Raw genomic sequence first — 27,348 nt, 5'->3', positions numbered from 1 at the left:
ACAAGAGATTTTTTTTTTTTCCCTTGTATTTCATCATCCGATCCCTGTTATTTTTTTCCCCAGCGCATCTTCCTAGCTGTGTGATCTACAGCCACTCACCGAACGTTCCTGATTTGTATTCCTTCCCCGCAGGCAGACTTTTCTTCGCTGTGGAGTTTGCAAGCTGACCACGGTTCTGCCACCCATGAATACTGACGGCATTCACTGGAACACGGGACTGTCTCATACACCTAGGACGACAAAAAAAAAAATATCCAGGGCTATCAGAACGCCTATTAATGCGACAGAGCTTATAGACGTCCAAAAGTTTGAATTAAATGCACTAAAATGACTAATTCATGAAGGGTGCGCTAAGACAGGGGCCCTGAATCCAATAAATGTCATTTTAGTGCTGCTTGTCATCGAGATGTACAATATAGGGGGAACCTGTATTATAATATAAGTCTTGCCCTGGGGGGTGATCACTGATAATGAGCTAAAACTGTAAGAAACATGTCAGTTCTGGTAGGAAAAGCTCCGTGACAGCGGAATCATTCTGTAAAAATTGGGGACTGTTGTACTTGGCTAAAAAAACCACGATAGTTAAAAAAAACTTGAAATCTCAAAGAACAGATAAAATGTCCTAATAGCAACCTGCTGCTTTTTGTCTTTAAATCAAATTATAGCGCAGCACTCCCACGGCGCAAACACATCTCAGAAATTAAATCCTCCGTTTTATATCTTGAATATAATAAATTATCCCGAGATGATGAAAAAGAACGTGTCCCCCCCCATTAAATTGGATGTTACAAAAGAGACAAAACCGACAGCGAATGTATTCTTTTTATTTGCGTTGCTTATTGTCAGGAACGTTTCTCGATATTTAAAAGGAACTATTAAAGTAACGGAAGTCCTCCCGGGGTCCCTATGCCCATCGCAGTGTTTCAATCTGAGAGCCTAGGGAGATTGGCCTTCACGTCTCTATTAATGACAAAGGGCCAACACTGGTGGGCTTCTCAAGCAAGAAGAGCTGAGATGGCCCTGTATAATGTATAATGCTATACATTATACAGGGCTAGCCAAGCTCTCCTTGTCGCAGAACTTTATTGATGTTGGCTCTTCATAGCGTATGGGAAGTGACGGAGATAAAACACACATCTCCTCTTAGTGATAAGACCCCAAAGACTGTAACAATGAATCAATTGATGGAATCTCTTCCTAGGCGTACAGAGGCCCTTTATCACTCCCATCACTCCCGTGTTCTAATGGCCCTTTATCACTCCCATCACTCCTTTGTTCCAATGGCCCTTTATCACTCCCATCACTCCTGTGTTCCAATGGCCCTTTATCACTCCCATCACTCCTGTGTTCCAATGGCCCTTTATCATTCTCATCACTCCTGTGTTCCAATGGCCCTTTATCACTCCCATCACTCCTGTGTTCCAATGGCCCTTTATCACTCCCATCACTCCTGGGTTCCAATGGCCCTTTATCACTCCCATCACTCCTGTGTTCCAATGGCCCTTTATCACTCCCATCACTCCTGTGTTTCAATGGCCAATGGAAGAAGAGCTTGCTAAAGGCGAGAGATCCACAGAGAGGGCCCTTCCAGTGTAATTACTACAGGGCCCAAAACTCCTTAATCTGGCATTGAGTGTTAGTTCGGGATCCGAGGGTTTGATGAGTCCATTTCACAACCAGAAAAGTGGTCAATATAATTTCCAACGCTGAAAAAATGTAAACACCAATGACTCTTAATGCTTCCACAGGACGAGAAAAGGTATAATGAATGGTTTCAATTTGCATGAACCCTAAACCTGATATCGGGGGTGTTCACAATAATCTCAAAATTACAATAATAATAATAATAATCTGGAACGCTGCAGGTATCAGTAAATCCGGGATAAACCGTTACCGCTTTCTAAATCAGTATCATTATTTGGTCAACGAAAAAATACTCCAACCTTTAACGTTACTGTAGGGTATTGAAGCCAGGGCAATACAATATATTCACAGTACATTAGGGGTAAGTAAAAGAAAAGGGGGATAAATATGAATATAGCATAGAAGAGAGGGGACACGATGGGTATTGAGAGGAATGGGGGGGGCACAAATATATTTATTATATAAACCCAGAATATGCTACGCATTAGAATGTAAAGAAAACACATTCTATTTATATCCCTAAATATATCAAATGCGCAGAAAGTGGAATAAACAGCTGCAGATATTGAATTGAGTGGATTTAGTATTTTCTATAGAAGTTCTCCAAGGCTGCGAGCGGTGAGGAAGCGCCCCTTACCCTGCGCAATGACAACCAATTATCATATCAATCAAAGCACAAAGCGGCTGCTATCTAACGGGCGTCCGCTAATCAGACCGGCGGATAATGCTCTCCATAATTGAGCAACCGTTCAAGTGTTTCTGGAGCCCATTCGGTTATATCTGCTAGCGCTCTACTGTGTTATTATACCAGAAAGCTGGGCTTGCGATGATCACCAACGATGTCGATTAACTCCCTGTGTTCGCCGCACGGAACGTATCGCACATATACTTCCGAATATCCCTTTTTAGGCCATATTTTTCTACTCTGGGAAAACCAATGACCAGAGCCGGCCTTAGGTGTTCTGGCGCCCTGTGCAGACTACTCCTCTGGCGCCCCCCATCCCCAAAAAAGAGAAAGGAAAAAATCTCCCCCCTCTGCCCCTTCTCACTATCTACCCCCTCTGCCCCTTCTCACTATCTACCACCTCTGCCCCTTCTCACTAACCCCCCCTCTGCCCCTTCTCATTTTGGCCGCACAGGTCGCACACCCCTAAGGCAGGCCCTGCCAATAACTCTCCAGTATGCTCTATGCCTATACACCTATATGTACTCTATATACATACACTATTCACTCTCCCCTTAGGTTTAGCTATCAGAGTCACAAATCACATGGTGCGCTCGGTTCCTTGTAATTTATTCAAGAATTAATCTTTTTAAACAGAGTGCATTTTAATTTAATCCGAGGATTATTTATCACCAGTGGAGCTGAAATAAACCATGTTCTGGCATCTTCTAGTCTTATACCCCTACTTTCTTGCCTCCATTGTGGTGGAGGGTGGTCAGAGTTTTTGGTGGGTTAGTAGCATTTCAAATTGTTATCATTTCGTCGTTACCCATTGTACGGCGCTACAGAACATGATGGCACTATATAAATTAATAAACAATATTAATATCTCTGAGGATCTGTAACTCAGAAGACATTTCAGATCTATTTTTCATGCTCTCTGCCAGCCTACATATTGCATGAGACCTATGACATCATAACCCAGTTCCCTGGATCTTTAACAACATGCGTATACTGAATGTTTAACAATGGAGCCACAGGGCGCACCTGTTACCAGTTAGACCAGCGAGCCCAGTAACAGCTCCTAAAGCTACACCACTGTAGGCATCATTAGGGGCAACTTCTCCAAAAAACTTCTACCCCATGCAACCCTTTTTTTACCCTTTGGAGGGTGCCAGTAGTCTTTGTTTCTAGGGATACTAATGTAAATACACCCCTGATTTTATATTTATATACAATATTACATACAGGTACATGATAAATTTATGACAATATGGCGAGAGGTTTCTGCGGGAAGACAAAATATACAGCAAAATACCAACCTGAGCCTTTCGAGAGGTCCACAATAGTGTGCGTGACCAGCAAAAAGGAAAGAAAATTATATAGCCATTAGTTTACCTGCACTTTGATATAAAAAAAACTTACTACCAGATCCCTATCCGGGTTTTTATGTATTAAATCTGATTGTACCAAGTGTGGCAGCTGTGAATACGTTTTGTATAAAACATATGTTAACTGATTAGGTTTGTTCCTTGCATAGAAATACTTAAAAGCAAGACATTTAAAACATGATTAGAATTAAATTCAATGTGGACAATAAACTGCGTGGAACACAAAATCAGACCTTTCTACATAATGAGATGTTATTGTGTTAGAACACGAAAATATCCCTTGTTTAGTGCATGAAATGCTTGTAAAGTTGAAGTGCATTTTAGTTTTAAAAAAAAAAACCCTGCCAAATAATAAAACACAAATTATAAATGTAACGGTCATTTGATACAGAAAACAATTTCAATATTGGGACTAAGTGTTACAAAAAAATAATCATGTAACACAGAACATAGAAATGCAGAATTTAACGGCAAATCGGCCCCATTCGGCCCACCTAGTCGGCCCATTTCTCCTGCTGTAAAGACTCAAAACTTAATCAGTCGTTGGTCTCGTCTTAGATTCCGGAGCCGTATGTCTATCCCATGCATGTTTAAATCCCCTCGCGGTATTAGCCTCTACCATTTCTTAAGAGAAACTGTTCCCTTAGGGAAAAATGGCAGCACTTTCAGTGACATCCTCTCGCCAGACCATCCAATGGGGGCAGAGGAATTCACCGGAAGCGCCACATTTTGGGGTGAGCGTATGAGGGAGGGAGAGTTTTAAGAGAGTGAGGGTGAAAGGGTCCACAATTTTGGGTGAAAATTCAGAGCTTTTTGCTTGTACAAATCGCCAAATTTGCCAAAATTTGGTAAGTTTGCAATTCCTACAAATCCGAACATACATTGCATAATTTTACATCAGGAAAAACGGACAGACTAGCTGAATGCTTCTTATCTGCCATCAAATTCCATGTTCCTATGTTATCTCACTGATGAAGCTATACAATAAACAGGACCAGCTCAGTTTTTCTTGGAAGAGAAGCCAACGGGCGATGATCCTTGAAGCTGAAATGTTTGAGGAAGCTGAAATGTTTAATTCTCCTGCAAATTCCCAGGTTAGTAAATGAATGAGCATGGGTTTTCCATTAGGTAGGGTTGCAATGTCTTCACAGAACCTCAGAGTAAGTGGGGGTTTTTTATCATTAGCATGATTCACATTTATATAGTGCCAACATTTGTGCTTTTTTTTTATAGTACATAGACTATGGCAAAATAAGATTGACAGGGAACGTTAAGTAGAGTTTTTACTTATTTGAGCTCAGGTCCACCATGACCCGACTTAGTGAAGTGCCTCACCATCTGGGAAAATAGTACATTGATAAGATGATGAACCAAACCCCTGATTTCAAGAGGAACTCTTAACCAACACAACTTAGTTTGACCAGGGTTGAGTTCCATAGAAATCTCAGAGCATTCCACTTGGTCCAACTCAACAACTGACCAACTTACCAAGACCTCCTAACCACGATCATCTCAAATGCCATGCAAAAATCAGTATCAAGTATTTTAATTACATAGGTTGACTATTCTTCCAAAAAGTTGGTTACATTTTGGTTATCTTCATACATCCAAAATTAGCTTTAAGACACAGGCAGCTCATACGGGAAATGGAGAGCACGTTATACGATGTGACAGATTTTCATTATTACTTGTACAATTGGCATATCACGGCCCCAAAGCACTGACTTTAATGAAGCTGATTGAAAGTGTTCAACCACAGCAGAGAGAATTCATCTTCACTATTTGGTAGATTTTTATGAGGACTGACGTTTCAAATAGGTCAATAAAAAAATGCTTGTCCCACGAGTTCTTGCGGTCACGTTATTGGAAAGCAGACATAATTCCTATCAAATAGATACTATACATACTGGTTTGAAACATATTAATTTCCTGTTTTCAGTTAAAGGTCATCATTGATCGAAACATAAGAAGACGGGAACTTGAGCAATCAAAGCAAGTGGAGTTAGATACCATTGTCTGCTCATGGTGAAGGAATTCTAAACTACGTGACTTTGCAAGCTGCTTCTTTCCTGGGTAATTCTTTTCTCAACAAGTGAACTTGATAACAGAACAGAAGTCTAATTTATCCAACATCGTTAATAATTAGAAACTTGTTCTCGGGAGGGAAAAAAAGAACCCATTACACAACACGTCAAGCTAGTGTCTCGGTTGTCCTTAGGGAGGAATAAAGCCTAAATATCGAGCATCCAAACCACAGATCAATATATATGAAGAAGTACTGTTCCCACAGACTTTATACGTTATAAATCTAGTAGACGAATGCTGCAGCCTGCCAAAACGTTGTGTGCCACTGCCATAAAGCAAGGCTGATTATTAGAAAGGTATCTTTGGGCATGGGGGGGGGCTGGGTAGGGGTTATTTATTTGGATTCCACACAGTACAACACGAATCAGGTCCATAAAAACGCTAAACTTCAGCTTTAGAAAAAAATAAGTAAAATCTATGTTCTATAAGGGTCTAAATTCCTTATCATGGAGGCTAAATACATGCCGAGGGTGCCACGTGGTAATGGGCTCCATAAGAAGTGAAAAAGTAGGGCTTAAAAAGTAGCACCATTCGTTCCAATCCAAGCCATGCCTACCATGGCAGTTCTCATCTTTAAATGCTTATCATGTATTAATGTCTAATATCTGACCTATTTTACCCCATGTTCATCCTACAAAGTCATTTATACGTTTTTGTTTTCAACCAGATGTCCCAGTCACTAGTAAAACCTAGAATTTAAATTCAACTCTTCGTCTAATGCAATCATGTAGCAAAGGGTATCTACAATTTAATTGAATGAAGGGAAAGCATTATACTTTACAATATTTGTTCACTTCAATTAATATTAGGGAAAACATAAGGCCTGTACAAATGTCTTCTCAACTTAAAATATTAAGTTAATATTTAACTATATTTAGTTAAATGTATGCAACTGATAAATCCAAATTGTAACCAGAATTTCAACAAAGTATCATTCTTGTAGAATAATATAGCACTGATACAATTTATTATTATTATTATTATTATTATTATTATTATTATTATTATTATTATTTCTGCGGTTCTATGACAAGTTCCTTAGTAGAGTCTTTTAATGTGTCTCTTTAAAAAAAAGAAAAATACTAAACATGCCCTCAATCCGTCATGACAGATGATTGCTTTTGCTTTATGATAATTTTGATAAATTGACGAATGAGACATAATGTAACTTAATTAAAATTCTCATTGACAGCAGTAATTTGTCATCTGTAATAATCACATTTAGTATGATTATCATGTAAATCATGAAATATTGAGCTGCAATCATTATAGAGCTAAAATTGATTAACAATTAGCCATTTTACAGCAACATGTAGGAAACAATATACATTTTATAGACTCCTGCGTAGAAGCCATTATCCAGAAACAGAAGACGCTTTGGCTACGGATCGTCAGCTGGAGGCTAACACATTACAGAAATGGATGAGATTTAACATTTTAAGCACCATCCTTCGTTTGTGCGAGAAAAAGTTACATTTTAAGAATAATAATGATTAACACAATCTATTTAACCCTTTGACAATGCAATGTATGGCACAAATATTTCTCACAGATGAATTATCCATTGTATTGTCAAGAACTCAGAGGTGTCTTCTTGAGATGTGATGGTTAAGTCGGAATTCAGGAGAAAAGATCCTTCAAGGGGCAGTAATGCCCTGACTTTACTTTTCAGGCATCAGTGCGTGTCTATGTCTTGTGTCATGGATGTCTTTCGCTAAGCGATGAATATTTTCCCGTACTTCCCCAAAGCAGGACTGACCCCTGCCAGCACCCGTCTGCAGCATGCTAGTCTGCTGAATGAGCTATCACTCTGAATGGGGCGGAGCCAAGTGGCTCTCCCGCATGACAAAGCCCACCTGAGCCAATCAACAACAATCAGTAACTTAATAGAGCAGAGATCACTGAATAGGGAGGAATAATCACGTAGGAACTAAAAGAATTAAGGTAAAGCGGCTGACACCATTGTATACACAAAAGCTTGTTTTTTTAACGCGTATATTTCACAATTTGATTATCGAGACCCATTACATGTATTTATTTACTGTATAGAACTGTAAATTGTAGGATTTAGGAGAATATCTTATACACATTAAGAACACAAAACAGCAGCCAAAAAAATCTTATGTCATTTCAAATTAAAATAAATTCAAAAAGGTGATTTTTTAAAAATGGTACAGAAAATAACAGATGTTAGTAACTTATAACTAATGAAAAGGTTAAATTCACTAAGCGGCGGTGCGCTGCGGCTTTAAATATTCCAATGCCCGTACCATCATATGTTCTAAAACCCATGCGCATAAAACAGCAGTAAATTGCCAATTTCCATCCGGAACCGTTAATTATATTTCATTCATTCGCACATCTGGTGGAGTAACACCATTATATTTACTTTATGTCCCGGGGACGGCACAAACTCCTAAATCTATTTGTAAAACATTCTCAGGTCTCTCTTCTGTCACGGTGTGAAAACGTATTAATGTAATACATCAGCGGGGCTATTATAAGATCATTAGAACCAGAGCCGGCCTTAGGCGTTGTGGCGCCCCCCCTCACTACCCCCCCCTCTCTGCCCCTTCAAACTACCCCCCCATGCCCCTTCAAACTACCGCCCCTCAAACTACCCCTCCCCTCTGCCCCTTCAAACTACCCCCCCTGTCCATTCAAACTACACCCCCCCGTCCCTTCAAACTACACCCCCCCTGTCCCTTCAAACTACACCCCCCTCTGCCCCTTCAAACTACACCCCCCTCTGCCCCTTCAAACTACACCCCCCCTCTACCCCTTCAAACTACACCCCCCCCTCTGCCCCTTCAAACTACACCCCCCCCCTCTGCCCCTTCAAACTACACCCCCCCACACTTACCTTGTTGCCGGAGTCCTGCGGTGAGAGCGGGAGGCATCCGTCTTCTTGCTCTGCCGCGGTGCCGGCATTTCATGTTGAGAGCCGGAATAGTCCGGCGCTCAACATGAGATGCCGGCACAGCGACGGAGTCACGGAGAGTAAGGGGCGCCGAGCGGTTGCCGAGAACTTCACGAGCAACCGCTCGGCGCCCCTGACCGGGACTTAGATTTAAACATCGGGTTTTTTTTAAAACTTTATTTAACATGAATGATGTTAAATAAAGTTTTAAAAAAACACACAAAAAAAAAAACAGATGCTTTAATCTAAGTCCCGGTCAGGCGCCCCTGCAACCATGGCACCCTGTGCGGTCGCACAGGTCGCACACCCCTAAGGCCGGCCCTGATTAGAACAAGGAGACATTTTTCACGGGCTCAGATCAACGCCCCACACCGCACGATACTGTCAGCTCTTTCTCCTGCTAAAATGATGTGGGTTTATAAGAAATGGAAGGCTGTGCTGTTTTTTTCTATATTTCTTTTTTATTTATTGTTTGTTTTATATAATGAGGAATTTATTATTGTATACCATCAGCATTTGTATCAAACCATTTTTTCATCCGCCATTTATAATTCATGAATCTAGCATGGGGGAAATAAAGTGATCAAGTTCTAACCTTTTTATGATCTAGAAAAAGGACCCCGAAGAAAAAGGTCAACCAATATAAGGCGCGCCCTGGGTAACATTAAGCCACAGCCGGTAGATAAATGGAATAGTGGACATTTTCCACTAGGTTTATTTGTGTCTCAAAGACCCAGAGGACAACTCACCTGGTTTTTAATATCCAGTTTTGGGCATGGGCGGCCTCCATTGTAAGGCTTCTCCTTTAACCATCTTTTCCTAATTCTGACTCCAGTTCCACAGGAGGACGTGCAGGCGGACCAGTTGGACCATTCGCTCATTTTACAGTCAAAAGGACAGGCAACTTCACATATTTCCTTTATATAACCTGTATAACATAAAAAAAATGTGAGATTACATCAAAAACACTATGATTATTAATAATAATATTTATATATTATTAATAATATAGTAACAGTAATATTATTTTTATTATTAGTATTATTATTAGAAATTAATCTTACCAATTACTCGAAGAGCTAATTTTTCAACCCCACTTTATGTGTAATATTTAAAAGTTTCAAATTTTTTTTACCATTTTTTTTCTTTTTTGTGAAGATAAATTTCTTTTATAGGTTTTGACATGAAGTGGGAGGCAGAGATTCATATCCACTGTCCGATGTATAAAAAAAAAAGAAAATGAATATAGAGAAAGGCCTCTCCAGACTGCTCTGAGAAAAGGCGAAGGACCTTTAAATGGATTTGCTACTGACAGGGCAACCTACGGTTGTTAATCGCGGAGGAGGCTAGCATTTCTTTGTTTACGGATGGTTTGTCTGAGTGATTTTCCCACACTGTGCAATTTAAGCCATATATCTAAAATATATTTTATCCTTTCAGCTTCCGCTCGGCGGACAACTTGTTTATGGAAACAGATCTGTTTTTCACAATACAAAGCACCACCTTAATCAAGCAACATACAAGTCATTATATTATCTTCTACTTAACATTGCAGCCTGTGTTAAAATGCCTCCAAAAGGGTTTCTGCCCCGATGACATCATGTGCGTTATAATATTTTTGTTTCAAAAAAGCAAAAAGGAGTTGTTGAGTTTAGTCTCCTCAACGGAAGTCTACGCACTTAATCCGTAAGAGTAGACATCCATGCCAGCAAGATTAAAGAAACATAAAATAATTTACTCCCCAAAGAAGAAAGTCTTTTGATCTGTTCACCATGCTAGTCAAACCATGTATAGATCAAGCCATATGGACAGGCACACGCTAAAGCATTGGATTGTGGCATGAGTGGTGATGAAAGGTAAGTCGGAGGCTCTATGGCCACCAGCCTTCCAGGCATTTGCCTGCTTTGCCCAATGGACGGTCTTAGCTTGGGTTCTAACTTAATTCGGACGGATACAATATTTCTATTTAAATAAGAACTCCTCCATCACTTCATTGCCAAGTGCTTGAGATTGAGAACAAGTAGAGAGGTCCACCTTTGATCAGCCAACAAGTGTGGTATTGTGAAACTGCTCTTCAAGGCTTCAGTGATATGAGTTTGGAGTACTGCTGTATTAATACTTTTTTGATGGTTTCGCTTGTTAACCTTTTACGAGGACACATTATTAGGAACAGAACTTCTTCAAAGACAAACAAATTACTGAAAATAGCAGAGACGTGAGTTTTGCATTTGTTACTATGTTAGCGGATTTATTCACGAGACTTTCTTCTTGATATGTCCAACTTTCATTTATGTTCCAGAATAGAATTTTCCCGGCTGCTAATGTATTATAAAGTATGTAAGGCTACATGTAACCCGAGTATATGTTCTCAGCTCCTCCAATTTACTCATAAATAATGACCTTTTCATCTACGAATGAATGAGGATTTGATCGCCACATCAACCTAGCGCCAATCTCCAATGTAAAAGTGCACCGACACTTGAAAATGCATTCTTTGTAACAATAATTCATTTTCTCTTTTCCAATCTGCTACGTTATCTTAACTTTGGAATTGTATGTTTCGTTTTATAACAGAAACATCACTTTTGAAAAGATAACCTGATTCACCTTTTCTTAGGTATTGAAAGCTATAGCGACTGTGTAAAAAAGTAATTATTTCTAATAGGGTATACAGTATCATGAGATAAATGGATTGCTACCATTCTGGGGAGAAAACAACAGATGCTTCGGATTCTTGATCCTAGACGCTGACAACGACAGGTACGACGGTATAAGATACATTTCATTTCTTCTATTTTATTTTTGGAATAACTAGTAATTAATAATTATTTTTTTAAAGATTATTTTATTAATATATATTTAACTAAAATTTGTTGTCCGAATCGTTTTTGGTCCATGTGCTCACGTTGGTGAACGTAGATGTTTTAATATATCACACCCTTCACTAATAAACCAAGAATTATCCACTAAATAGCATTACACATGCTCAATGGGATTTCCTTATAACCATAGAAACTTAGATTAAAACATAATGGTTTAAAAGACATAATTTTGTGAAATAACTTTTTACATACATCGGGGATAAATTTTGTAAAAATATGTTATTTTTTTTATGTTTTGTTCCTTACCGGAATGGCTACAGAGAGCTGGATCTACTATTCTTCCAGTTAAATCGTAGCAAGCTACATCTCGGAACCTTAATCCTTCCCCGCAGAGTCTGACGCCTTCCACTTTATTCCCTCCTAATTGACTTTCTGGTGTTGTTCCTGGTATTATGCAGTCCGACCAATTTCCATAAGGCTGAGATTTATAAAGTCCGCAATGACACATCTCCGTTTCAACTAGAGGATAAATTGCCGTATTTTGACATCTTTCACGTTTCTTGCTTCTTCCTGTAATAGAATTATTTTATAAAATGTCAAAATTTAAAAACACAAAAAAACCGAAATCCATAAGTCATTACTTTTTTATTACTAAGTAGAATGTAGTCATGCAATGTTATGTGACCCAATGACATGCAAGCAGCGTAAAAAAGTGTTATCATGTAGGTGAAGGTTAACATGAGTGTTAGCGTGAGTGCATATGTGTGTGTGTGTAAGTGTGTATGTGTTAGCATGAATTACTTAATATATCAGTTCATCTTAGTCTGACATTTCTAGTTTTGTCAGAGCGTTTGAATGTATGTAAGGAGGTATGTAAGGAGCGCTGTGTAAATGGTTAGCGATATATAAATAAAAGATAATAATAATAACAATAATAATAATAATAATTAACAATAACGATAATAATAACAATACTACTAATAATAATAAATAATAATAACAATAATGATAATAATAATAATAACAATACTAATACTACTACTACTAATAATAATAATAAATAACAATAATGATAATAATAATAATAATAATAATAATAATATGACACACTACAGTCTCCTACATGGCACACTAATACTAATAATAATAACAACAACAATAATAATAATAATATGATACACTACAGTATCCTACATGGCACTGTGCATTCATAAATGTAAAAACTATTTTATTAGGAAAAATCATCATTGCCACAGCAAGTAAGAAAAGCCTTTCCCACTGTGTTATACTGTAGAATTTCCATTTTTACTATAATATTCCTTTAAAATATCCAGAATGGAATGGAAATTAGAGATGTATTTTAGCAAATCTGTACATATCGTTAGGCATTTTCTACAATAATGACATTTTTACAGTACATTAACCACTGAGTCACTTCAAAGAGATTAACAATTGTTTAAAGCCTAGAGCTTCTAACATAGAACATCAAACACCCACTGAATTATCCCGCATATAACATTACAAAGCTCATGTAACGAGACACGCCACGGTTAAAGATAAAAAAACCTTCATTCTCTCTGGTTCTTAAGGGGGAAACTGTCACTACAACAGCTTTTAGAATCATTAAATTAAATTAATATATAGTTTTGCCATAGAATGTGGAATAGTGGAAACTGGGAATAGTGTTTTTTGTGCAACATTTATTTTGCAGAGTAGATGGGACAGACTCGGACTGGCCATTTGTCAAATCAAGCAAAATGGCCAGTCGGCCAGTGCCAGAGGAGACAGGCCACTTATCTTATGTTGACCCTCGCTTGGCAGTTCTGGTGGTTTAAGACGAGGCTGGATAAACTTGGTTACAAAATCCGCAAATGTAAGAATGTAGCACGCAGCCACACGTATCCTGCTGGGAAATGCGACACATAAGTGCTGCTGGCCTTAAAGTGCCAGGGCTGTTTTTTTTCATCCGTTCGACTACAGCACAGTGCCTGATTTAATGCCCCGGGGGGATCTCTCCCTATAATTCCACTCTCCACACATACAAGGACTACCAGGATCAACAAAAAAGCTATAATAACTTAACAACAGGGGAAAAAAATTATTGAATGGTGAATCCTGCTGTACCAAGCTCCGGGGCCACTGGTAACTACATTTCTACAATGTCCAAGCTGAGCTCTACCTATGGGTAAAACCGGCAGATCCAGCATGTCACAGGGTCACGTACATACGTTATCATGTAACTTTCTCACAAGGGTAAAACTTGTAACCAAAGCACAACTTGGCAATGAAGGTGTGAAAAATGGCTGCTCATAGCTACGGCAGAACTGTGGGCTTCACGTTGAGAACATTAAGCTGCTTAAAACCTGAGTGCCAAGCAGCAAAAGGCTATTTTAAAATACTCTGCCTAAAAATAGAATTTGCTTTTGTGTATTAAAAACTAATCGCAAGCCAACAGAGAAACGCAGATGGACAAACAGTAAGATAAAATAATATATTTTGAAGAAAAATAATCCAAATTGGGAAAAATAGAAGCATGGAAACTAAGTTTAGGTTTAAGAGACAAAGTTAATAGAATGTAATGTAAAAATAAGGGCTTAACACTGTTACTATGCATTACTATGTGATACTTTGTATCACACTAACTTTTTTGGTATAAAAACATGAATTTCCTTTTACTGGAAAACCATACCTGTGAGAGCCCTCCTTCTCACTCGAGACTGCGTGCAGTCAGTGGAACAGGAGCTAAATTTAGACCATGGGGTAAAGGTACAGTCGTCTTTGCAAGGTAGGTGGCATTCCTGGACCAAATGAGGCATTGGGCCAGCCCACCGATGGCATTCGGTCACATCGACAGATAGACCATCACTGGAAACACACGTGATATCTAGAAAGCAAAGAACACAACAGCATGTTCAAACATAACGGAGATATTTGTGAAAAGATCTGAGAAATGGTCTTATATATTAATATGTTAGATTATATTCTGTCTTCAGAACCTGTAGATTCAGGTTAACAGTCTTAGCAGTCAAAATAGCTTCTTTTTTATTTACTTGGCTGAAAAATCTTCATTACAGTCCCATTACTAAAATCAATTAGCCATATACTTTCAGACAATAGGAAGCTCTTCATTATATCCACCATACAGTTAGAATTAATTGGCAGAGAATTAATCAAGTCTATTCACTAAAATGTGACTGCTTACAAGCGGCAAAAAATATCTGCATGAGCAAATTCACAGAAGTCCAACTTACAAATTCAAGTTGCATTAGCACTTTCAAAATGTCAAAAAATATACATACACTTGCATGCCCTCACCTGTAACCCAGACTCGCGTGACCTCACAAACAACTTACATATTAGTGAATTTGAGCAGTTTTGGAATTTTCGATTGGCTACTCAACTTCTTAGTGAATGGACTTGAAGACATATTTAACTTACATTTAAAATACAATGGGCATATAAAAGTGGCATTGAATATTAATTAACAAAAAGCTGCAGAGAGCAGTTTAATTATTTGGTATCCAGAGGGTTTCCCTCATACCATTAATCCTGTAACCTTTGTACTCACTTTGGTAGACATATGTCTCAGTATTTCATTTGTTTAAAACTGCACACAGAAACGCAACAATATCATACCACACCTCCCAAGTGTCCCTGCTAAAGAAGGGCAGTCCTTCTTTGGGACCATGCTTTTCTCCACCATTTGAATTACATGCTGTGGAAAGTTGTTACAAGTAAGCGCTCCCACATATGAAATCAAAATGACAGATTGTCATTATTTATAGAAATATTAAAAAAAAATGATTTTCGATAGCAGGCCTTAACCCATCACTTTAATGATCAGGTTCCCTAATTTGTGAGTATTTTTAAGAAATAGATTGCAAAGTAATTTTAACTCGATCACAGAAACACAATTTTCCTTCTGTATTTGACATCCTTATTATATACCTCATTGTGAAATTGTACAGTCATTTTATAAATGTCTCCATGAATAGAGCAAGCAAGTAAAGACAGGATAACTAAAAATAAAATGGCTAAAGTATGTGTATATCCTTTATTACATTGTTGTATTTATTGTATTTATATTTATCAATATGTGACAATAGGGAGGGTACAGAACCTCCAATGCATCAAAACAAGTCTAAATATAATATATATATATATATATATATATATATATATATATATATATATATATATATATATATATATATATATCTAAAGGTGATTGAACACCAACATGCATAATATAGATATTTTATAATATATGTGTATATATATATATATATATATATATATATATATATATTATACAGTATCCCATCATTTGTACTTTCTACGTACGTATGAGTACATGCGAGTAAATAAGACTTTAAATCTTCCATGTTGCCAATCATTTTAACCACCTTTTTTAACTAAAAGGGCCAAATAATCACACTCCCTACCCCCAACCTTTTTGTAGAGGAGTACGGGGTAATAAATACTATTTCCAAGACAGATCCAGACTGGCCTTCCAAATACATTAAGGATGTGGTTGTACAACGTACCCCCCCACACACACACACACCACCACCACTGACATTTTTTGGAGCAGGTTCATTTCACTTCCCAAATCCTAAAGCTGCTCCCTTTATTTTATTTTTTATTTTATTTTTACTGTATTTTATTTTATTTTTTTTTATTTGTTTTGCCGTAGAGCGAATGCAAGTGACATGCATTAACATTTTAGTGACTAAACCTCCCCATCCCTAAAGCCTTACTACACAGAGCAACGTCGAAATGTTTTATCCGGGGTGATGGACAAACGGTCACATTAAATAAGGTCAAACATCCTGCCGCTTAAGGCAGAGAAGATCTAATAAAAAGGTTTGATGGAGTAGCTGCATTCGAAGTCAGGCCAAGCCGCTTTCATATAAGTATCCCGTTCTCGTCGTCAAAGTGACGATTGACTGTTAGATGTCGTCTTAAATCATTCAGGATCAACAATTCCGTTCTCTTTGAATACAAATGGATTCGCTGTATTTTCTATTAAAGCCATTTCGATTTGTGGCTAAGGAACTTACGGCGATGTCCAGCTAAGGCAATGTACATCTCAAATTGAAAAGGTTTATGGCAGTAGCTACACAGACCCCCCTGCAGGTACAATTGGGCTAAGGGGTAATGGGAGTTTGCCCCGGAACCAGTGGCATATTCTAAACATGGCCAACTAGGTCTAGGGTGACATGGTGGTGGCATATCCTCTGTCACATCCCAATGGGAGATCTCAAAGAGAGATTACTGATCTCCCCAACCGGCCCATCAATACAATGGAGGACTATGCAGGGTAGGCGCAGTCTCCATAGGATGTATTAAGAGGTGTATGGAGAGCTATGATGTCATAAGAAACGACCTCAGAAGAAGGATACGGCACGGAAAAAGAGAGGCTGTGGTTGAGGAGGGGCAAGCGTAAATACGCCACTGCCCGGACATCTTTTTGTTTAAAGATGGTCCAATATGTCCAATTACTTCTCTTTTCTGTATCATTAGCGTCTCAGTTTCCATGCTTGCCCAAAGTAAACCCAACGCATATCTTTGTTTGTTTGGCTTTTAGTGTTTATTATCTTGTTTGCCGAATAATTATACAGCACTTACTGGCTTTACATAAATAAACTATAATCATGGTAATAGCAATGTCGGCTGCGTTGACAGATATTCAGTTTAGCATAAAAAAAAAAAAAAAAAAGAACACTTTTCACTCGGTAATTGTTGAATAGATTAACACTGGCAACATTATATTATAACCCGTTGTAAACAATTCTCCGCAATTGAACGAGCTTTGAAGAAATCAATAATGATCTATTTACAACAGGTTTATAATAATATAAGTATCAATGGAAATAAAGTGTACAAAGGTTTGGGTAAGATACTGAAGGCAGTGTTGGCGGACGCGTGCGCCGTAACACCTTTTAGATATAACAATAATGCTGAAAAATTATAGAAGGAAAGGATGGCTGCAGATTTTCAGAATGCCTATAAAAGACAAACGCTATTTATTGTTCATACATGTTGCGTTGGATCATGCCTGCCCTAGTTGTGAAGTTATCCGAACACAGAAACAGAATTTGGGCACATTTACATAAAGTATAGTCTGCCGACCGGCATTTCCTGCTCTAAAGCTTCATCTCGCTTCAGCCTGTGAAGTTTGGTCATTTGAAATATTGGAAAAAAATATCGGTACAAAATTGCATTTTACTCCTAAATGTTGGGAACTGGGAACCTGTCTGGTCTTACTCTTAGCCTCTGGATGGAGAGCTTCGATCTCTGGGCAGGAGAGCGGTGTTTTGTCCGGCCCAGGTCCCACCCAAGCTCTGCCCCTTTAAAGGCTAACTGGGACTAGCCCCACCCCCGACACTGAGAAAACCCTATATCCTTATCGTAGCCACACCCCCAGCAGACGGAAAGAACCTGGCATTGGTCAACACCCTAGGAAGTCACATAACACACCTATATCGGAAGGCCAGTCTTGTATCTTGTGACCAGCATACCTGGGAACTTTTAACTTTTGGGCTCTGGCTACCTACCTTTGCAGGATACGACCACACCCCCATTTAAGGGGGAAATGGACAGAGAGTGGGGCGTGTCAGAACCCCGCCCCCACGACACAGAGGCGCCTCTTCTCTTGGAGCCTCTAAGCAAAACCTGGAGAATTCTCAGGTATGCTGACCATCTTAAGTTTCCAGGATCTGCATTATCTCTCCCCTACTGTTAAGTTGCTGCTAAATGCTGATTGGTTAAGGTAGCCCCTGCAGGAATAGCATGGGGGGGGCTTAAGGGAAATCTCTTCTTTCTCGGCATAAAACAGTCCCCAACCCGCCAAACAAAAATGAACAAAAAATGATGAGCCGCAGCTCTGAGAGTGACAGTTCTACTTTAAAGGATAGAATAAATCTCCCTAACAATGCCAGGGTCTCATTTATCAGGCTTTTCTGACTACCAGAACACAGAGGCTACCATGAATAAATCATCCAACCAAATGTACGGAGAGCTTATTTCGAGTTGAGCTTTGAAAGGGAAAGTGAATAGGTGAAAAGCTATTTTTTTTCCATTTTTATATTTGGGATCCTACCGAATTACAAACTTGTGACACGTTACTAAAATGCAGCTCTTACATACAAAATAAAATGCCAGAAGTTATTTTTATTTTTATAAATTTTTTTGCATTATTTTTTTGTATATAGGAGTAAGAATAAGGATTATCTGGCTCCTTCTCTAAACTTGAATAAAGATACATTTGGAAGGGTCCATGTGAGAAACACATCATCGTTAATTGGTATTCCTAGTTACTCATGGGTTGGAAGAAATGTAAATTAATTTTCTGTGAAGCACGGGAAGAATAAAATGCTTTTTGCGGTGGGTGTTTCTGCTGTCATAGAATTAGTTCTAAATCTGAAATTTGACAGTTCTGTGGGTCCACTTTCACTAATTAATTTTTCCGATGCAGCAGTGATTCTTAAATTACAGAGGTTCAACACGTCTCAAGCCATTTCACGAGAGAAGCGATTGATCCAGCTACGTGACGGCTCTCCTGTGCTTTGGCGGTTTGATAAATTAGCTAATTTTACTTTCACCACATTACTATTTAAAGAACTGCTTGTTTGATAGAGACAGCACAGTTCACACAGTAGCTCACAGTTATGAGATATTTGTATAAAACATTAATTTAGAGAAATCAAATTAACCAAAATTAATATATTATATACGAAGTTAACATGTTGTTTGTACAAGGCTCTCGTGTTGACTGTAAGCTCCTTGTACAAAGAACCTCCATTAAATGTTGTTGTTTATACTGCAGTTGTTAGCTAAAAAACACACAATATGCAAATCCTACTTAATTTTTAATTTTAAGAAATATTAGTATATCCCCCTAAAGTCAGCACATTCAACACACAGACATTAAAGTCTTCTCCAGAGACTGACTTAGCTTGCATCTGTTCTGCTGATTAATTTACTAAAAATCCCCAGGAATTCGAAGACTTTATCTGAACATTAAGGAATAAACATATTTATTTATCCTGCACTGTTTCTGCCTGGATGTCAGATTTATAACGTGCTATTTCCAGGGAACAAATTATATACAATGTATCAGATACTAAAATCGGTAAATTGTATCCATGGTAAACATGGCTTCCAGTTACAGATAATTGGGATTTATGGGCGTTTACGGGGTGTATGGCATTGGAAAGGATGCTTATTTGTCTAATTAAACAGGGTGGTGTGGATAGCAGGGGAAAGAGTTGGATAAGTGTCCTTCAGTTGATCGTAGGACAGTACTGAGTATGAGTTGGTGAGCTTGTGTCGACAGGGCAGCTTCTGTTAGCGCCACTACAGGAATAGGCAGGAGAGACACCAGGACTCCTTGGCACAAACAAGCTGGATGAACAGGACCAGGACTAGTCAAAGGCAAAAAAACTCATCTTCAGTAGGCAGGCAGTAGTCCATCTCCAATGGCCATCTGTTTAGGGTATTAGACCATCAGATCTTGATAGAATCTCAATCCTCTTGAGCAAGAAGTTCACTTAGTAGCACCTTAACCTCTGCCTATAGTGAAGGATCTTGCATACGGGTGTTAATTCCAGTTATGAGCAGCATCAAAGGCTCAGATTCTGATAAAGATGACCACATTGGCTCATTCTTGAAGGAGAAACTTCATGATGTTGATTCTTCCTAATGCACAGTTAATACAGTGAGAAGAAGTGGTTCATCTCACTGCAAGTTGCCCGTACCTCTGGATTTAGTGAATGAACCTCACTGTATTTTTTTAAAATATTGATCAGCAATAGAGTTTGGTGAGCTGATGGGTTCAAGCTCAACCTCTGGATTGTCCTAGCTTTGTAAGGACAGAAGGTGCATGAGTGGGCGCCAAGCTGGCCAAATGACCTCCATGCTTGGTGCTTCCACACGTCAAGATGATTGAATCCCCTACACCTTACCAATGATATGGAGTTATTCAATGTAAATTACTTCAAGAAGACTTTTGTCTTAACAATGCGTGTTTTAATTGATAAAATGCTGAATTTAGATAGGAAAATGAGTTCCTCTGTAAAGAAAACATTAATATGAACAATGTAGGAGACCACGTGTGTGCAAGAGCTAAACAAACATAGTCGGAATAGATATTCAGTGATAAGATGGAAAAAGGTTACAATAATCAAGACTATGTCTACATTTAATATTCTCCCAATATAAAATAACTTTATAGGATGTTGCTTTACTGGGTAGTGCAGAAGAACTAAGTGAGACGGCGTGAACCGTGTTGCTGAGCCCAGAACTGATCAATGCCAGGTTACCGAATTACTTCCATTACTCTAATTGACGTTGCACCATTTGTCATTCTTTGGCATTGCCAGCTTTCTGGAAGAATACTCTATGCCTTCATTGATTTTTGTACTCTTGCCCGATCTTCATTTAGCAGAGGGTTTGAGTGTTTCATTCCTCTTCTCTTGACAACACGTACCCATTTGTTAATAACTAGGACTGTTTTTGTCTGGGGTTCCACCATTTCTTTGTTAATAGGTCTGATATCCCAACATTTCCAAGAATATATATAAATATAAATATATATATATATATCGGTATATTTTTATATATATATATATATATATATATTCCACCCCAATATATTTATATCCCTATTCTCTACTCAAAGGGGTCAAATCAATTTATTGATTGTTAGTGAACTTGCCACCTTGCACTTCTGATTTTTGCAAACATGAGAAATGTGACGCTTCCTTTCAGCTTTCTGAACAGACCTCATATTTTTTGCACATTGTAAAACTGCTTTTTCTTACCAATACGGAAAGCCTCCCGGAGGTAATGGCATTCCGCATCACCCGTGAACGTGACAGACCAGGGACTCGCCTGCTTTCCACATTGTCTTGTATTTCCCTTTATGTGCAGTTATTAAAGCTCTTCACGCTGCCTGGCTTTAGTTTGTGTAGCTAAGTGCTAATGTATATTACATGTCAGAAATCTTGATTTCCTTGGTGAAGACTAGTTAAGTAAAAATTGAATGAACTGCACATGACCGATCCAGAACCACAATTCTACTACGGTAGAATAAGAATATTCTTAAATTCACTCCGTGAGTTCTTCGATAAAACGTAAATAATTCTAATTGAAATTTCCTGGTATCGGTAATGCAAACTCTTTAAGAAAACACTATATTTAGGTAGTAGAGGTATATTAGGTAAAAAGAACATTGTCTATTCCAGAGCTCTATATGGACAGAAAAATTACTAAGTCTTGCTATGGGTGTTTTGGCAAGTAATGGAAATTTCCTCTACTTTGCGGTGGATATAGTGAGATGATCCCATAAGGTAAGTAGACATAAGGGTAGTGTTAATATTATTCTAGGTTGCTTCTAATGTTCATCTTGAGTCTGTTTCTGGGCCAAGTTGTTTCTAAATAGATCAAATAGGCATTTAGACTTTGGGCCAGAGTGGGCCCTGAGTGGGATCTCGGGTAGGGCTAGGCCTTGGCGCCAATTGGCTGTGACCTTTCTAACCCAAGTTTCTGGTCGTAATTGGGTTACGGGAAATTGTGTGGGGGGCCTGGCCTGAATACCTGTTTAGAAATTAAGAGATCAAGAACCCAGACATAACCTTACTTTGGGTTGTTAGTGACTTATTTGTGGTTTTTTTCTTACTCTTTAGCTGTAAATGCGTAAATTTTAGAAAAACGAGGTGACATTTTACCATAATGGCACAAGCCGCTGGTCTGGCCACATTCGGCAGAGCCCATGTTGGACGGTCATATGAAGTATCCTGGATTCTGTAGATATAACAAACAGTAACTGGTGTCCAAGCGCATCGATACCATTCCAGAATTATGCCGAACACAGTCGGGGAATAATTTCCAATTAACATTTACTTGTCTTTCTTCGCATGAACTTTTGCCTCCCTCGATGTTCCGTTAAGACAGAAAAGTCTGATCCAGGCAATTTTCTTGTGATTAAGAGAATTAAATTAATTATTTAGATTTTCTTTTTATACTTCTTGGGAAGAATTGACAGCTACATAGAGAAGGTCATTGTACAATGATCCTTGATCACAGATGGCAGAGATTGGAGACGTAGCGTAAAATATTGATTGCTTTCTCTTCCTTACTATGAACATATTCTGCCAAAAAATATAGTCTTTCTTGTTTCTGTTCCCTCTGAAAGTTGTCCAGATATAAACTGCCTTCAACGTAATATTTAATTTATTACAGCCAAAATGACGCCACAGAAGGCACTCAAATACCAAGACGTAAGAGCTTATAGAGTAAAATGGCGGCTGTTAAGGACATATAATCATTAAATGGGAAGGTGATACTCTTAACCCTGAAGCTGACATCATAGGGGAAATATGCATTGTGATCGGGGAGGGCTGTCACCTTTTCACCCAGGGGTAAGCAAAACCAAGTGCCTCTCTGGCCCCCACACTGCTTTAGAGACACTACGTGGACCACATTGTGCTCCTGCTTCTCATAGCGGGCCCCGTCAAGTTAGACCGGTCCTGTTTGAAGAATATTGTAGTCCCCCTACCTAATTTGCCTCTGATTGTGGTCTATGAGCTGAAGGTTTAGAGGAAACAATGTTATCCAGAAGCTGGAAGACGACATGAACATGACCTAGAACCTTGGAGATCAATCAATGAACTTCCTGACCCTGGAGAACTATTTCTGTCCCTCTTGTTTGTACATTAGTGTTTTAGCCTCGTCTATTGCCCCAAACTAGTCTTCCTGACCTCTAGAAAACAGCCGAGCACTTATTAGCAATACCAAAAAAATGAACGTGCATAATATCATATGTAACAGAAATCAATTAAAAGCTCAGTCAATGAAGCAGGCGTGTGAACTCCAAGGCTGGTGGCCGCCCATGAAGTAGGTGCAGCATTTGGGCTGTATATGGAGCCACGTAGGCCAGCAGCCCACCTGGCATTTGCATACCTGGGAACTCTCCAGGTGAACTACCAATGTTAGCTGGACCGCCCACTGACATCATCAGGACCACCCACTGAAGTCAGTAGACCCACCTACTTGAATCCCGAAACGGCCAGCTGGATGTTCCCAGGTATGGGCATATGGGCATTTGCCCCGGTGTGCCAGATGGCCGGTCTGGGCCTGCTCATATTATAGCGCAACATTTCAACAAAGCGAACCTGACGGATGATTATGAATATTCCAAATTTACAAAGTTGCTTAATTAAGAAGTGATTTAAACATTTGCATTTTACACAAGAGTAAGAGGGATGGTTTGAGACATCTCTATATCAACGCCACCGCAGCAATTATAGATTCACAACAAAAGCAATGCTCTGAGAAATATTTGCTTTTAAGAAAATTGATTTCGAGGTAGTTTTTGCTGCCATCACTGTATTCTACAAACACAAAAAAAACCTGAAAGTGATAAATTATCAAATCTGACTGGTGTTTGCATTTATATGTAGCCATTTGCTGCATAATTAATCATCATTGTAAAAAAAGAAATGCATTTTTTTACTGTCAATTTACATATTATAGTTAGAATTACTTAAACCAGAAAAATCACGTTCAGGGTTTGGACATTTTAGAGCAAGATTACCCCCCCCCATTTTTACTAGGGGGTCCTTAATAGGACTTTATAATGAATATTAATGAATAAATTAATATAATATAATGAAAGTTTGTTTTCTAGAAAAGAGGGGCATCAAGGGAGGAAAGAGGGGAATCAGAGGAAGAAAGAAGGGGCAACAGGTGAAAAAAGAGGGGCACAGCGAAGCAAAGAGGTGCAGGCCAAACTAAAAAGGCACACATAGAATATTTTGTTTAGTTTTGTTTTTGTGTTTTTTCATCTTCACGCACAGATAATAACTGGTAACATCTGTAATTGGTTTTTGAAATATATTACAAAATAGCTGAATTTTATGTACGGAAAAAAAAGATAGAGAGGAAAAAAACATGATTTTATTAACAAATATTAATGATATTAATGAGATCTCACCTCTGGATTGTAGACCTCGGCCACATGATTCCGTAATTCCCACTAATCCCAGTCTCACCGAATCTGGAACCAGCACACATTGACCCCACGAGTGTGTGTTCCACCTGATTACAAAAGTATCAGATACAAAATATACAAAACTATTAACAGTTTACTTGACATTTACTGATGAAGTCACTAATTAATCTTTGTAAGCACTGAAAAAGAGTATCTGCGTTACATTTTTAAAAGCTAACTTTCAGAACAAATCTAATGTAAGGAAGTTTAATTTTACTGAGAGGGTGGTAGATAAGTGGAACGGTCTCCCAGCAGAAGAGGTAGAGGGTAATACAGTGAGGGGATATAAACATGCATGGGATAGACATATGGCTCCTGAGTCTTTACAGCAGGAGAAACGGGCGACTAGATGGGGGCCGAATGGGGCCGATATGCCAGAAGATTCTATGTTTCTAAATTAGTGTAACTTTGGTGAAAACATGTGATCGCAAAGCCATAGCCAAAATGAACATGAAATAAAAATAGTGATTTTTATAGACCTTACATCATTTTTTTTTTTCTCTTTCTCATGTTGGCAGGAAATATTGTGGAAATATTTTGTAATTAAAAAAACAAAAAAAACATGAAATAGCAACTGGCATTTTATTAATTAAAAATACAGAAATGTCAGTGGATTTTGTGATCACGTAGGCACTTCTTATTGAAAAATGAAATTATTCATCAGATAAATGGCCGGATGATATCCAGTTCATTCTTTTAGATTTAACCCCTTAAGGACAATGGGCGGTCCCAAAACCCTATCGAAAACAATGCATTTTGAGCCCGTACATGTACGGGCTTTGTCATTAAGGGGTTAATTTAGTACCTTTCCAACTTCTAACTAATAACCTTCAAACTGTGGTCTCATTGTCGTGGTATTTAACTCTGCCCTGTGGATACGTTTGACAATCAGCTTTTATGGTCTCATTTTCAAAGCTCTTATGTGGCGTTTTTGAACTCCCGACACTCCTTCGCATTCGCCCAAAGAGAGAGAATCATTTCTTAGTTGTCCTTTTTGTTTTATTTTTACACTGTGGCGTTAATCAAAAGAACCCGGACATGTGAGAGAGATGCAGCAGACTGAGGCTTTTATGTTCTTGCTTCCCCTGGTATATTACAGGACTCTCCGGGGTCACATTTAAAAGTCATTTAATAAAAAAAAAAGGAAAATAAGCATGTTAACTCATTGTGCCCCCATGCATAGCTAGCCCCATGCATAGCTAGCCCCACCTATACGACCATATAGCCCTGCCCCTCATGAAGCCACTACTCCAGAAGAGGGAGAGGTCCAGGTAGCTTTCTCTGGGTTCCCAGGTATGAAGAGTACAAATAAACAGTATACCTGTATCTCCGACAGATGGGGACATCTTCACACTCCCGCTCCTCATAAAGGGTATCGGGGCACTCCTGACCTCCATTAGCAGCTTGCTGTAGAACTATCCTGTAGCGTGACTGCTTCACTGACGTTGCATTCCCTAAACAAATTATAAACATTGGAATGACCAACAGACAGCAATGACCAATCATATGTAAAGATTATTTGATGATTAACATTCTGTAGCTCCAATAATTGGTGCTAAAATCGATGCTATAAATACTTTGCCCCTTCTGTAAGCAGAGAATCATGTTCAAAAAGCCAAGGTCCCACTGTTTGAATCAACCCACAAGAACAAATTTTGGGGGCTGTGCACCCACGTTTGTTATTCTTGTGAGCTACATGCGTACAAACATTTCACTTAACCTTGGCTAATTGGTTTCTCATTTGCCTCCAATGTCTAACTTTTGTTCATAACCATTGGGGTTGTCCTAGGGGTAGCTGTTCTAGGTGGTCATGGCCCCTGGACCAAGGTCTTGGAGGGAGCATAAGAAGAACGTTCAGCCTCCACCTATCTTTATCATTAAAGAAAAGATCAAAGAAGATGTGGAGCTGCCTTGGGGACCAGTTGTGGCTGCAGCCCCTGACCTCCTATAATTACCCCAATAAAGGGGAGGATAACAGTAGCTCTTTTTTATGAAAACACTTCTTTAATCGTAAAATAAGTGAAAAGGCATGATTTCCTTCATTCCACCTTTGAAAAAATATAATGTGGTTTATTACCCCTTTTTACAAAAAAATAAAACGGAATGGGTTCGATACAATCTGACGACTACAATTTCTTTTGCCGTCGACTAGCTTTTTGCTGCGTCGGTGAGGTGTTTGTCCTCAATTATTTGCAGTGAACATTAATCAATAACCTGATAAAACAAGCCTACCGGGCAGGCAAGAAGTAGGACAAGCCGTCCATTCGCTGAAAAGGGTGACAACACAGTCTGTTTTACAAGGCAGAAGACAGGGCCGCATTGATTCCGGTCTTGTAGATTCAGGGCATCTGCGAATAAAACGCACGCACGTTGATGGCAATTCAGCTTTGGCAATTTGGTTATTATTCTAGAAATTAAACATTTTTTTTCTTTTCATTTTTGTAGGAATTTACATAGAGGTGAAACATTGGGGGTCCAAAATAATCACAACATGTCGTCCCCTCTTGGATTTAACAACAAAATACTTCTTTTCTGGACATCTTGCTAGTTTGTATCAATGCATCGCGCACCTAAATAGTTTAATCGTTTCCAATTGTCCATTTCATATTTCCGGAGGAGTAAACTTTAGAAATATGACTGTGGACAACTTCATGACTTTAAGAAAATAATTTTTCCACTGGACGCATTGAGCCGATACTCGATACCGGCGAGAAATCTGTAACAATTGTACAGCTATCCTCAGATGGAAAAAATTAGAGACTAGA

General features: G+C 38.7%; 1 protein-coding gene across 1 annotated transcript in view; it reads right to left on the bottom strand.

Annotated features, from left to right (window-relative positions):
* LOC149285171 (thrombospondin type-1 domain-containing protein 7B-like) overlaps positions 1-27,348 on the bottom strand; it is an 87,950-nt gene that overhangs the window by 36,734 nt on the left and 23,868 nt on the right. The window contains exons 8-15 of the mRNA XM_089495716.1: positions 26,816-26,931; positions 25,905-26,037; positions 24,527-24,630; positions 14,216-14,410; positions 11,833-12,096; positions 9,454-9,632; positions 3,631-3,636; positions 100-230 (exon numbers count right to left, since the gene is read on the bottom strand). Coding sequence (XP_089351842.1) covers positions 100-230; positions 3,631-3,636; positions 9,454-9,632; positions 11,833-12,096; positions 14,216-14,410; positions 24,527-24,630; positions 25,905-26,037; positions 26,816-26,931 — 1,128 coding nt within the window. The remainder of the gene's footprint in view (positions 1-99; positions 231-3,630; positions 3,637-9,453; positions 9,633-11,832; positions 12,097-14,215; positions 14,411-24,526; positions 24,631-25,904; positions 26,038-26,815; positions 26,932-27,348) is intronic.

Source organism: Sceloporus occidentalis, unplaced genomic scaffold (genome assembly GCF_023333645.1).
Source record: "Sceloporus occidentalis isolate IW3139 unplaced genomic scaffold, rSceOcc1.0.p SCAF_83, whole genome shotgun sequence".
NCBI classification, from domain to species: domain Eukaryota; kingdom Metazoa; phylum Chordata; class Lepidosauria; order Squamata; family Phrynosomatidae; genus Sceloporus; species Sceloporus occidentalis.
This window is presented reverse-complemented; position numbering and strand designations above follow the sequence as displayed.